The 12,879-nt window shown below is 53.6% G+C and overlaps 1 protein-coding gene across 1 annotated transcript; it reads right to left on the bottom strand.

Moving 5' to 3' along the window:
- Positions 1-797: 797 nt before the first annotated feature.
- Positions 798-11,980, bottom strand: LOC138165311 (barttin-like). Its single transcript, XM_069093494.1, has 4 exons — positions 11,525-11,980; positions 8,612-8,703; positions 6,984-7,241; positions 798-3,178 (listed from the first exon to the last, which is right to left on the bottom strand). Exons 1-4 carry the CDS (start codon positions 11,699-11,701, stop codon positions 2,719-2,721), a joined length of 987 nt encoding a protein of 328 aa, XP_068949595.1. The 5' UTR covers positions 11,702-11,980; the 3' UTR covers positions 798-2,718.
- Positions 11,981-12,879: the final 899 nt, after the last annotated feature.

The following is a 12,879-nucleotide window of genomic DNA, read 5'->3' on the forward strand; positions in this document are numbered from 1 at the left end:
CAGCATTAAGAACGATCACACAAAACAGAATCTTAGACCCAGAAAGACCCTTGTATATCACAGGCACTAGGTGGCACACTGGGCTGGGAGTCAGGGAGACCAGGGTTCAGACACACTGGGCCGGGAGGCAGGGAGGCCAGGGTTCAGACACACTGGGCTGGGAGGCAGGGAGACCTGGGTTCAGACACACTGGGCTGGGAGGCAGGGAGACCTGGGTTCAGATCTGGCTTTTGACACTCAGTAGCCAGGTGGTTCCAGATACATGACATGTGTCTGTCTCCCTTTACTCAGCTGTTAAGTGGGGAGAAAGACAGTTCCCAGGATTGTTGTGAGGACCAAATGAGAGAATATTTGTAAAGCCCTTAGCCCAGTGCCAGGCACATAATAGGGGCTTAGCTCCCTCTACAGCATTTCCAACAAGTGGTCTCTACCTAGGCACCTCCCAGATTGGGGAAACCACTTCAGGATTCAGAGGCGGCCCATTCCTCCCAAGGGCAGAGTGGTTAGCAAGCTTTCCCTTATACTCAACTGAAATCAACCTTGAGGTAGCTTTTACTCCATGTTATTAAAGAGTTTGCAGAATGATGTCTCCCTGTGCAATGACCCTGTGGTTCTTTCTGGGGTTACTGGGGCATGAAGGACAATTTGTCCCTGCACTAAATGTCCCCCCGCTAGCACAATCAGCAAAGACTCTCCTTCTAGAATACGCTTGCTTCTCAGCAGTCACCTTCTAGCCCCCTCCCCACCCCTTCTTCTAATCTGCCAACCCCCTGGAAGAAAGCCAAAATCCAAGCATCTTAAGGTAAGGAAGCCTAATTTAATGCAGGATTCCAAATCGACAAGTAATCGCTTGGTGTTCTTCAGGGAAATGCATGGGCTTTGTGAGCTGCTCTCACAGCTCTCTGGTCTGCTCCTGACTCATTTCCCTGAGGGCTGTATTCTTGATGGCTGCAGGGGATGCTGTCCATCAGACCGGTGGATGAGGCAGCACTCCCCAAAGTCCCCTCTCGGCCCTTTTGGTCACAAGGAGGCAGGGTTTGAACCATGTGTCTGTTTTCAAGGTTGGTCTCCTGGTTCTGGTCACTTTCCTCTGCATCAGTTCAGATGAGTCTTCCCAGGTATCTTTGAAGCTGTCCTCTCTTATTTCTTAAGGCTTAGTCACATTCCATTTTATTTGTATATGATAATGAACCCGGGTCTTTCCAACACTGAAGTCAGTCCTTTACTTCCTTACACAGCCTCCCCGCTCCCATCAACCCCTTCTTCCTTTACAGATGATAAAGTTATGAAATTGAGGCCCATAAAGAAGTGCCTTGGCGATGTCCCTCAGTTAGGTACCGGAAGGGTCAAGGCTGGACTTGATCTCCTGACTCCTGATTGGTTCAGACAATCTGATTGTGTGGTGCCTTCAAACTACTTCCATACACACTTAAAAGCCATAATAATAGTTGGTTGACAGTATTAACAATAAATGAATTATGTTATTGAGGTTAAGGATGATGAAAAAAGGAGTCTGGCTGGTCAAAAGCCTGAGAAGGGAAGAGGGGAGGACCCAGAACCCTAGTGAGGAAGCCTGTCCAGCACCTGGGACCAGCCTGGAGGCGAGGGGTGGGTGAAGGAAGGGAGAGAGCCTCACTATACCCTGAGACTGGTTGGAACCACCATCGCCTGGACCCTGGGCGTCCTGCATCATGGGGGGCATGGGGAGTCAGCCCCGTCCTGGTGCAGTTGTTCGGAAGACAGGGCCTGGGAAGGGGAGGAATAGGGAAGGATCCTTAGAGGGAGGCAGGTAGGTATTGAAGCGGGACCTGAGTTTGAATCCTGCCTCAGACACTTACTATGTGTGTGACCCTTGGCAAATCACTTGGGCCCTCTTAGCCTCATCAAGAAAACAAAATAATAATAGCACCTACCTCACCAGGTTGTTGTGAGGACTGTAAAATGCCTTGTGAACTTTAAAGTTCTATACAAATGCTGTGTGTATATAAATAAAGCACTATGTAATGGTATAAATAAACTTGCATTGATAGAGGGGCCACTGTGGTCGACGGAGCATGCTTCCATCCATCCACCTCCTCTGGGCCTCCACTGGACCCCAGTGGCCCTCACCCAGCCATTACGGAGGCTATAGGGAGGAGTGCCCTCTCCCATTGATACCTGGGCACAGCCAGAGTGGTCCCAGTTGGTCATACTCCTGAGCAGACAGCTTGAGTTCTGAAATACTAACACAAGAGAAAGGCCTCCACCCCCCTGGTTTTGTGGACAGACTACCGGACTTGGAGTCAGGAAGGTATGGTTTGAATCTTCTCTTAGCAGTGTGACCCTGGGTCAGTCACATAACTGGTCTCTTCAGTTCAAAACTGACAGGCTTGTAGAGGGTGTATGCCAAGTCAGGACAAGAAGGGAAGGCATGGATGAGTTTCAATCAGCATTAGTGGATGGACTGCCCACATCGAGGAGTTCATGTGCCAAGAGAAGCATATGGAGTTGTAATAATCCCTCACATTCACATAAGCCCTCAATCCTTTTCAAAGAACTTGCCAATCCACAGTTTCAGGGGATTCTTACAGAAACCCTGTGATTTATGAATATCCCCATTTTATAGATGAGTCCACTGAGGTGAGGTGAAGTGATTCAGCTAAGGTCATACAGTGAGCTGGAGGCCAGGCTAGATCTGGCCCCAGTGAGGACCACCTACCCCCAAACCCTTCTCCAGCCCTAGGAGTCTGGCTCAAAGTCAGATAGCTCCTCATCTTTGAGGGTCCCCCCTGGCCCATCCTTCAATCCATAGTACCAATCCCCCTCCTCTTTGTCGGGTTCCTCGGGGGCCGTGTCAGATGCCTCCATTGGGTCAGGAAGGCCTCCTTCAGAAGCTGCATCCTTGGGGGCAGCTGGGCTCGGCGTGGACCCAGGCCAGAAGTTTGGAGGAGCACCCTGGCCGAGCTTGGGGCTGGCGCTGGGGCTGGGGCTGGGGGTGTCTTCATCCCCTCCAGTGGCATCGATCAGAACAAAGTCTGGGTAGCGATCAGGCTGAGAGTCTGCTTTCCTGGACCAAGGCTCTTCACCCTCTGGAGGGGATGGGTTCCTGCTGCTGTCACTGCTGCTGCTGCCACTGGAGTCCAGCTCATCTTTAAAGGAGGCCAGGGGGGCAGCAGTGATCTGGGGACCGGTCATCTGGCTGGGAAGAACAAAGACACAAAGCAGGAGAGGTTAGGGGAGGCCATCAGAGGACAGCAGTGGGGTCCTGAATGAGGACCAAACCCCAGGTTAGTATAAACCCCAAGCTTTCCTCAACCATCCTTACAGGCTCAGAGAATCCTGCATGAAAGGCCTGTCCTGGTACCTCCCTCCTCAGGTCATGGTCTCCAAGGCTCTCACAGTGGAGCCCAAGCTCCCGAGAAAGGCTTTGAGGAAAGGAGCGTCCCTCAGTGGACTGTTCTGTTGTCTGAGGATGAGCCCTGTGCTGGGAAGACTCAGCCTTAAGGGTGGACTCTGTGTGTGTATGTGTGTATGTGTGAGAGAGTGCATGTTATGTGAGTGTGTGTATGTGTGTGTACATGTGTGTGACTGTGTATATGTGTGTGAAACAGTGTGAGTGTGTGTGTGAGTGTGAGAGAGGCAGTGTGAGTGTGTGTATGTGTGTATATGTGTGTGAGTGTGTGTATGTGTGTGTATATGTGTGTGAGTGTGAGTGTATGTGTGTGAGTGTGTGCATGTGTGTGAGTGTATGTGTGTATATGTATGTGAGTGTGTGTATGTGTGTGTGAGTGTGTGTATGTGTGTGAGCATATGTGTGTATATGTATGTTTGTGAGTGTGTGTATATGTGAGTGTGTATGTGTGTGCATGTGTGTATGTGTGTGAGTGTGTATGTATGTGAGTGTGTGTATATGTATGTGAGTATGTGTATGTGTGTGAGTGTGTGTATGTGTGTGCATATGTGTATGTGTGTATGTGTGTGAGTGTGTATGTGTGTGAGTGTGTGTGTTGTGTTTTTAACCATAGAAATCCATCCCATCACTTAGCTATTCCCAGCAATACAGTGACGCAAGACAGCTCCTAAGGATTTATAATGAAAAGGGCTCTCTCTCCAGAGAGGGAGTTGATGGAGCCTGGAAGCAGATCGGAGCACACTTTTCCCACTTTCTTTCCTTTCTTTTCTGTCTTTCTCTCGGTCTGTGTTTTCTTTCACAGCCTGACCATTATGGAGCTAGGTTTTACACGACTTCTCATGTGTGCTCAGTGTCAGATTGCCTGCCTTATCACTGAGGAGGCAGGGGAGGAAGGAGGGAGAGGATCTGGAGCTCCAAAGTTCAAAAAATGATTATTAAAAATTGTTCTCGGGGCAGCTAGGTGGCTCAGTGAATAGAGCACTGGCCCTGGAGTCAGGAGGACCCAAGTTCAAATCTGACCGCAGACACTTAACACTTACCAGCTGTGTGACCTTGGGCAAGTCACTTAACCCCAATTGCCCTGCCTTCCCCCCTCCAAAAAAAGGCAAAACAAAAAAAAAATTTTCTTACTTGTAGTTGGGAAAAAATAAAATATTGAATTAGACAAAAAAAAAGAATTCCATTAAACAGTCTAATAGTAACGATTAGCACTTGAATAGTGCTTGAAGGGCTGCAGATTGTTTTGCATTTTCTGTCTCACTCGGTCCTCTTCACATCCTCGTGTGGGTCAGAGAGCTGGCCTTGGAGTCGGGAAGACCCGAGTTTGAATCCTGCCTCAGACACGCACTAGCTGTGTGACCTTGGACAAGTCACTTAATCTCTGCCTGCCTCAGTCTCTTCATCTGTCAAATGAAGACAATCATGGCACCTGCTAGCTTTGCTGTGAGTCTCAGAGTGGCTGTGTATGTAGTGCTAGCTGTTGTCACCACCACCATCATCATCATCACGAGGCAGGCAGGCACCGGGCAGTGAACCTGGGGTCAGAAAGGCTTGAGTTCCAATCTGGCCTCAGACACGACTAGCCATGTGACCCTGGGCAAGTCACCTCACTGCTGTCTGCCTCAGTTTCCTCAACTGTGAAATGGGGGCAATGACAGCAGCTGCCTTGCAGGGCTGTGAGAATCAAATAAGTGATATTTGTAAAGCCTTCGTGCAGTGCCTGGCACCCAGTAGGTCCTTTAAAGATGCCTATTCTCCTCTCTGCCCACCCCCACCATGACCACAGGAGTGCAGGGGGCTGTGGTCAATCATCGACAAACAGTTAAGTGTTCTCCATGTGCCATGCACTGTGTGAGCTACTGGGGATACAGAGAAAAATGAACATGGTCCCTGCCTCAGGGACCTCCCCAGTCATCATGCCCTCATCACTCTGGCCTGGATCCCCTGGAGACCTCACTCGTCTGCCACCCTCCAGGCTCTGCTCTGTCCAGTCCTTCATCCACACTGTGCACACAGATCTGACCACGTCACTCCCCAGCTCAGAAGTCTCCACTGGCTCCCTCTGCCCTTGGGGACAAGCCAGAGACCTCTCTTAGAGAGGCATTCAAGGCCTCTCCCAATCTGACCCTCCACTGCCTCTCCAGACATCAGGCACGTCACTCCCCCTCTGACTCTCCAGCCAAACTGCCCGAGCTCCTGGCTGTGGGCTTCCCCCCTCAGCCTCCACCTCCAGTCTCCACACCCATGTCCAGGCCTTGTGTGCCGTCCCTCCTCACCTCCTGCCCTTCAAAGCTCACTCGTGCCCCTGCCCCCTAAAATGACCTTGGCTACGTAGGTCATGTTTAACTTAGCCTGCATTCTGAACGTGTGGTGGAGCTTTTATTTTTGCCCATAATTTCTGGGGTATCAGAAGGTAATCCTAGCAGGAGGGTTCAGCTGCCAGTCCAGGGGCAGGGCCCCATGCCCGGGTTAGGGCCCAAGGGCTCCTGCCTCCTTCTCCTTTCTTCCCCATCACATTCTCCCAGCCTGTACCCTCTGACGCAATCAGGACCATCCTCCTCCTTCTTCACCATGAAGTCCGAAGCCCTTCCCTCGCTGCTTTCTCCTGGTAGGGACGCAGAGGCCACAGACATGCTCCCCCAGCCTTTTTGTGCTCACCTACGGCAGGAGCAGAGGCTGCGTGCTGTGCCCACCCGCCCTCAGCGGAGAGACAATGCAAGGCGATGAAGAACCTTCCACCCTTGTTGGGGGGAGACCCTCAACCCTTTCTGATTCTTGGGGGCTGCTCTCACAGAACTTTAGGGGTTCCAGGCTGCTTCTCTGCCTTAGTCCCTCAGTTTCTCCCACAAAGAGTAGAATTTCCCACCAGAAGCTCCAAAGGCCTCTCCGTCTCCAGCATTCTTGGAGTCTGCTGTTGCTGTCTCCCCAGCTAAACTGCCAGCTCTTTGAGGGCATCCTTCCCTCTCGTCCTTCCCACAGGGGCAGGCCCAAAGCCCTACACACAGTAAGTCAATGGCCTTCCATTACTAGGTGGGGCCAGGAGTCGATAAACGCTTATTGCCCGGCTGATTTCTGTGCTATTTGGTATCAACATTCTACGTGGAATCCGGAGCTAGATGGCCCAATGATCATCTAGTCCACTTTGGCCCTCAGAGCCCCCCATACACAACATCCTCACCAGGCGGTCCTCAACCTTTCTGAAAGACCTGCAGCTGGGGGATTCACTGCCTCTGGGGCCAGCCCGCTCAACCTGGGCATGGCCCTAATTGCCAGAAAGATCTTCCTTTCTTCAAGCCTAACCTCCCGTCCTCCCAGTTGCTCCTGGTTCTGCCTTTTGGGACCAAGCAGAATAAGCCTGATCCCACGACAGCCCTTCAGATCCTGGGGGCCAGCTCTCATGTCTCCCTGGGCCTTCTCTTTTCCAGGATAATCATGGCCCAGTGCCTTCAGCTGCTCTAACTGACCTACATCAGAGGGACTTTCACAGGTGTCCTCCCATCGATGGCTTCCTAGACTTCCCTCCACCTGCACCATCTCGTTCCTCTCTCAGCCTCCCCCACCCCAGTGCCCCACAGGATCGCAAGCCACTCACCTGGCCTCAGGCCGACCTCCGTGGCTCTCAGCCTCCACGATATCCGGGCTCTGATGGACAACAACAGTTGTCTCCATGAAAGGCTGTGAGCGGGGGCACAGCCCCCTTCCTTCTCCAGCTTGGAGCTCGGACTGGGGCAGGCTCAGGGCCGACAGGACGCCCTGGTCCTCTCCAGGACCAAAGACCTTCATCTGGATGTGGTGATAGTCAGAGGGGCTCTGCGTCTCTTCTTCCAATCTAGAGTAAGGAGGTTGGGACCTGGAGGAGAGAGGAGGGAAGGCTGAGCCGGGAAGGAGAGGGGACCATGCCCATTATTTCATCTAGTCCCGAAGGAGCCCTGGGATGTAGGCAGGGATTATGACAGCTTAGGAAACTGAGGCAGAGGATGGTTTCATTCTTTGTGTGCTGAGCACCGAACCAGTCCCTGGCACACAGTCAGCACTTCATAAATGCTCATCTAATAACTGATTAAAGTCATTGGAATTCACACAGCTTGTAAGGATTGGAGCCCAGTCTGGAACCCAGATTTTCTGACTTCTGATCTAGTGTTTTGGGGTTCCCCCCCATTATCACGCTGACTTATGGAGAGAAGGGGCTCCAGAGGGGCGATCCCCCTGTTGGTGAGCTGGGTGGCTTGGGATTCTTCTCCGGGTCTCCCTGTTCTCTCTCCTGTGCCATGAGACCTGATCTGCCGCACCCATCCCACTGAGACAGGGGTCTCCTCTCTTCTGGCTGTCCTAATACTGCTTTTTTCAAGCAACCTATGAATTTTTCTGGGTATTTGTGTTTTGGGGTCTCTATGTGGCTTTACTAGTAAGTGGCTGCCCACGGGAAGGGGAGCGGCTCCCTTGGGACAAATGGTGGGGTATCCAGCTGCGTATCCTGCCTGTCTGGCCTCCTGGCTGTCCCTCAAGCAAGTCACCCCATCTCCTGCCTCCAGGCATTTGCCCCAGCTCTCCCCCATGCCTGGAATTCTCCCCCTCCACAGGGAAGCCTCTCGACTTCCCTGCCTCCCGTAAGTCCCAGCTAAAATCCCACCTAGCGCAGGAAGCCTCCCTCCATCCCTAATGCCACTGCCTTCTGTCTCTGGATCACTCCCAAGCTGACCCGTCTATGGCTTGTTTATACGCACTGTCTGGTGTCTCCCCCACTACACTGGCAGCTCCCCAGGGTACTCAGCCCAGTGCTTAGCACACAGAAGGAGCTTAATAAATGCTTGTGGACTTGTTGACTGTTCCAGGAAGGGTTGAAAACACTGCTTCCCTTTCACAGTACAGTAGAAAGAAAGTTAGCCTGGAGTCAGCAGATCTGTGTTCAAATTCTGACTTTGCCACTCACTGCCTGTGTCTTTGGACAAATAAACCACTTCTTAGCTCCTGGTTTCCTCTTCTTGAAAATGAGTCCTTAGGCCCCGATGGCCTCCAAGGTCCCTTCTGTATCTGATCCTATGATTCAAACACACATCCTGCTTTTTTTTTTTGGTCTTTGTAGTGAGATATTTCTAATTCAGCTGTTGCCAAGGGTTTCTCCCCTTGACCTTGACTTGAAGGCAGGGCTGAGCGCAACTCAGGACTCATTAAAAACAGATTGGGAGCTGTTGAGAGGGAGGCCCCAGCCCTGACACCTACCCCTTCTTTTCTGGAATGCCATGTCCGGCGGTGGCCAGAGCCTTCGGGGACAGGAAGCTCTCAAAATCCGTGTCAGCGGGGACAAAGGTGATCTGCGGAGCAAAGAGTGGGGTCTGAGGCTGAGAGAGCAGATGGACCAGCGGCTCTGCCCCGCGCCCCTCCTGACTGCCCCCTCCCCAGCCCAGAGCCTTAGAGGGCCCGAGGGGAGGGGCGGGAGGGGCCTGAAGGAGGCACCTCGAAGGGGCCTCCCCCCACCCAGCCTCAGCTTCCCCCTCTGCACCGTGAAGATCACAAGCCCTCCTGCCTTGTGCCTGGAAACCTGGGCAGAAAGGTTGTGTAGACCTCTCCACAAGCCGCTGCAGGGGCGAATGACTATTATGAGAGCCATGAAAGCTTCTGGGCAAAGTGAAGAGGGATGAGAGCACAGGGCTCCAGGCTGTCAGGCCATTGAGATGTCCCGGACTGTGTGTGTGTGTGGGGGGGGGGGGGGGGTATGTGTGTATGTGATGTGTGTTGTGAGTGTGGGGGTTTATATGATGTTGTGTGAGTGTGGGAGGTGTGAGTGTGTGTGTATGTGCTTGATGGGTAGGCTAGGCTCCCCAGCTATTAAATAGGACAAAAAAGGGCTCATGACGATTCCACAATTGTGGGGTTTCCCCGAGGAGACTCTGGAGTGTGTAAGAGCTGTAGGAGCCTTAGTCACACAGTGGAATCTCCCATCAGGAGCCTTTGCACTGGCTGTCCCTCATGCCTGGAATACAACCCCCTCCTCAAACCCACCCTTCTTCCTCATCCTACCTCCCCTCCCCCCACCCTCACTCCTCCCAACACTCCCCCTCATCCCCACCCTCCCTCCTCATCCTCACACCCCCTCCCTCTCCCCACCCCCACTCCTCCCCATACTCCCCCTCACCCCCAGCCTCCCTCCTGATCTCCCACTCCCCTCTTATCTCCTCTCCTTAGAGTCTCTAGTTTGCTTCAAATGTCCGACCAAGTGCCACCCCCTACGGGGGCTGTGATCTTAGTCTTAGGGGCTTGCACACTCAATCCCAATCAGGAAGCTGAGCCTGAGAGCCCTGGAGGAGAGAAGGGCCCATCCCTCTCTTCTCGGCCTTGGCCAGGCGGCCTCTCTGCAGCACGTTCAAGTCTGGCCTCAGAATTCAGGAAAGATATGAATCAGTCAGAGAGTGTCCAGGGGAGGGTGGCCAGGATGGGGAAGGGCCTTGAGTCCATGTCACATGAGGAGTGGCTGGAGGAGCTGGAGAAGAGAACACTCGGGCCCCCATGGCTGCCCTTGTCCTGTGGAGGACAAGCTTGTACCATTTGGGCCCAGAGGCCAAACCAGGAGCAACCAGGGGAAAGTGACAGAAAAGGAGGTTTGAGACAGATAGAAGGAGGGATAGAATGGGCTGCCTGGGGACGTGGTGAGCCCCCCATCCTGGGCAGTGTGAGTGAATGAAGCAAAGAATGGATGAGTATTTGTTGGGGATGTTCTAGAGGGGATGGGTTCTGTTTAAGGTGTGGCCAGGAGGTCCCTGGGATCTCTTTTGATCCCACAAACCACACTGTGAGGTGTAGGAAGAGGAATATTATTAGGTCAGTTCTACAGTGGAAGACACTGGAGTGCAGAGAGGCTGCTGGAAGGTGGGGAACACCGGGCCAGAGCCCAGATCTCCCAACTAAAGGCCCTGGACCCATCTGAGAGCACTGAGCTACAAGCGACTGACAGACAGAGCTCCCTGCCGCTCCCCTCCCCAGGCCCTGAAGCTCCCCTCCCCAGGCTCACGGGCCAGCAAGGGTGATCACAGGACCCAGGGCTGCCCTTAGCTGCCCAGGCTGGAGAGCCTGTGACTTCACCGTGGATTTCCTTTCCTCCCAGCGTGTGACCCTGGTCTCAGCTTCCTGGGACAGGGGGTGAGTTGACTGTAAATAACCAGGCAAGTGACTCCAAACCAGCCAGGACTGACCCTCCACACACTCGTTTTCCAGATTTGGAACCATGGGCATGGGAGGGGGAGGGGGAGGGCTGGTGAGCAGAGGGACTTTGTGTCTACTTCTAGAGGTTCCTGATTGGGGTCCGAGGGTCTAGATGGAGCAGCACAGCAAGCACCAGACTGGATGGGATGACAGAATCAGTGAGCTAGTGATAAGGAGTAGGGAGTTCTGGAATACAGCACAGACAAGGCCAGAATTGGGCGGGACCTGAGAACAGGGGATGTCAGAGCTGGAAAGGAGCTTAGAACATAGGATGTCAGCCTGGAAGGGACCCATCTCTTGGTCCAAGTCCCTAATCTTTTTTCTGTGTCTCAGACTCCTTGGTCAGTCAGTCTGATGAAGCCCAGGGAAGGGCCCCTTCTCAGAGTCATGCCTGTGGCTTACCTCCATAATTGAAGGGCCCATTAAATTTGCTAGAGGTTAGTGAACTTTTCCCCACAAAGTACCTGGACCCCTCCTCACCTCTCCACGGACACGTGGGTCTTTGGATCCCAGGACCAGAGGCCCTCCAGGCCCATTTTACAAGTGAGGAAACTGAGGCTCAGACAGAAGGGGCTGGCCCAGTCTCTGGTTCGTGAAGATGGATGGAGCCCGAGGAGCCGAGGCCTGGCTTAGGTCTTTCTTTGAGCCTCCTTTCCCTGCTCTCAGTCTGGTGCCCAGTAAGTCACATGGACAGAATAAATACTGATTGACTGACAGCATGTGTGTATAAAGGCAGGACTCGCACTTATACTCAGAGTTACCCTCAAAAAAGGAACAGAAAGACACAGTTACACACAGAGAGACCCCATGGAAAGGCATGCATCCGTGGGCATGGACACACATGGCCTCCACCATTGTGGCAAACACTGCATGTATGTGCAAACACACATGTCCCCACAGAGCCCCCAGACGGTGTGCTGCCTGTCTCCTGCCTACCTTTGGGTAACACTGGCACATGCTCCAGACGACCCCTGCGATCAGTGCGATGCCCCCGATGACGCAGAAGGTGATGTAAACCTGCGGCCGGTCCGCCGTCATGATGAACATGCCCACGGCCAACAGGAACAAGCCCAAAATGATGAAGCCGTAGCGGAAAGTCTTGTCTTCAGCCATGGCCCTGGTGCCCTGCCCAGCCTGGCTGGCCCCAGGGGGAGAGAAAGCCCTTCCTGTGGGGGGCACACTGGCAGCACCCAGAGGTGTGTGGGGGGGAATCCTCCGGATGCCCCCACCCCCAGCCCATGGGAAGTCACAAAGCAGGGCTCTGGGCAGCCGGCTGGGGTCTGTGCTGACTGGTTTCTAATGGGCCTGGACGACCAGCTGCCTACAGTCCCGAAGTTTCACGCTCCATTGGAGATGTCCAGCTGCCCTGCCTCACAGCTCTCTCTCACCTTCCCTCTGGGGCTGAGCTGGCTGTGTAGGTGTGGGACACCCAGGTGGGAGGGAGCAGCCAGGGAGGGAGGGAGGGAAGGGGCAGGCTTACGGGTGCCAGGTACCATGCCAAAACCCTGACATCATTCCAGCTGCCCAAATGCCTGTCCCCCAGTCAGGGGCTGAGCTCGGAGGCTCCCCTATCCCTTCGGTGTGACCCTCCTCCCAATTTCCCTAGGAACCCTTGGCCAGTGACCTTGACTCTGCCCTCTGCATCCTCATCCCCCACCACCTAATTTCTTTACCACCCAACACGCTGCCTCTCCTCTCACGCTGATGCAGCTCAGGCCCTCCTCCCTCTCCCCTGGACCACAGAGAAAGCCCCTTCATTAGACAGCCAGCATGTCATCCATCCAATGCTAAGCTGCCTGATTCCTCCTCCTACGGCAGACAGAAGACTGACTCTTTCCCTCCTCAGCTCAAACATTTTCCATGGCTCCCCATCAGCATAGGAGCTCTCCAGTTTGGCCCCAAGCCCTTCCCAGCCTGGCTCCAGCCATCTCTAGGTTCTGGGCAGGCCCTCACCCTTTGGCCCCCAGGACACCAGCTGTTCTGCCTCTCGCCTCTGGGGCTCTCCTTGTCTCCCCAGCGCCATCTCTAGGGATCCTGAGTTTCCTCCAAGGTTTGGCTCCTGGGCTATCCCTTACAGACGCCTGCTTGCTCCCCACTGAAGGGCTCTCTCCAGCCCTTCAATTGTGGATAATTATCTGCTTTACCCAGTGGAAATTCCTTAGTGAAAGTCACTGCTTTTCACTTTGCTTCTATCTGTAGCATCAAGAGGGAGCCTGTGTAGGGAGAGAAGTGACCTCAGAGCAGGGAGATCTGGGTTCAAGACCTGCCTTTAACTTATGCTAGCCAGGTGA

Source organism: Petaurus breviceps, unplaced genomic scaffold (genome assembly GCF_028583685.1).
Source record: "Petaurus breviceps papuanus isolate PSGF00001 unplaced genomic scaffold, PetGlider_PUasm1.0 208, whole genome shotgun sequence".
In the NCBI taxonomy this organism is placed as follows: Eukaryota; Metazoa; Chordata; class Mammalia; order Diprotodontia; family Petauridae; genus Petaurus; species Petaurus breviceps.

Coding starts and splice junctions, on each gene's coding strand:
- LOC138165311 (XM_069093494.1), bottom strand. CDS start 11,701: ATGGCTGAAGACAAGACTTTCCGCTACGGCTTCATCATTTTGGGCTTG. Junction 8,704..11,524: donor TGTGCCAGTGTTACCCAAAG/GTAGGCAGGAGA, acceptor TTTGCTCCGCAG/ATCACCTTTGTCCCCGCTGA. Junction 3,179..6,983: donor GGAGGTCGGCCTGAGGCCAG/GTGAGTGGCTTG, acceptor TGTTCTTCCCAG/CCAGATGACCGGTCCCCAGA.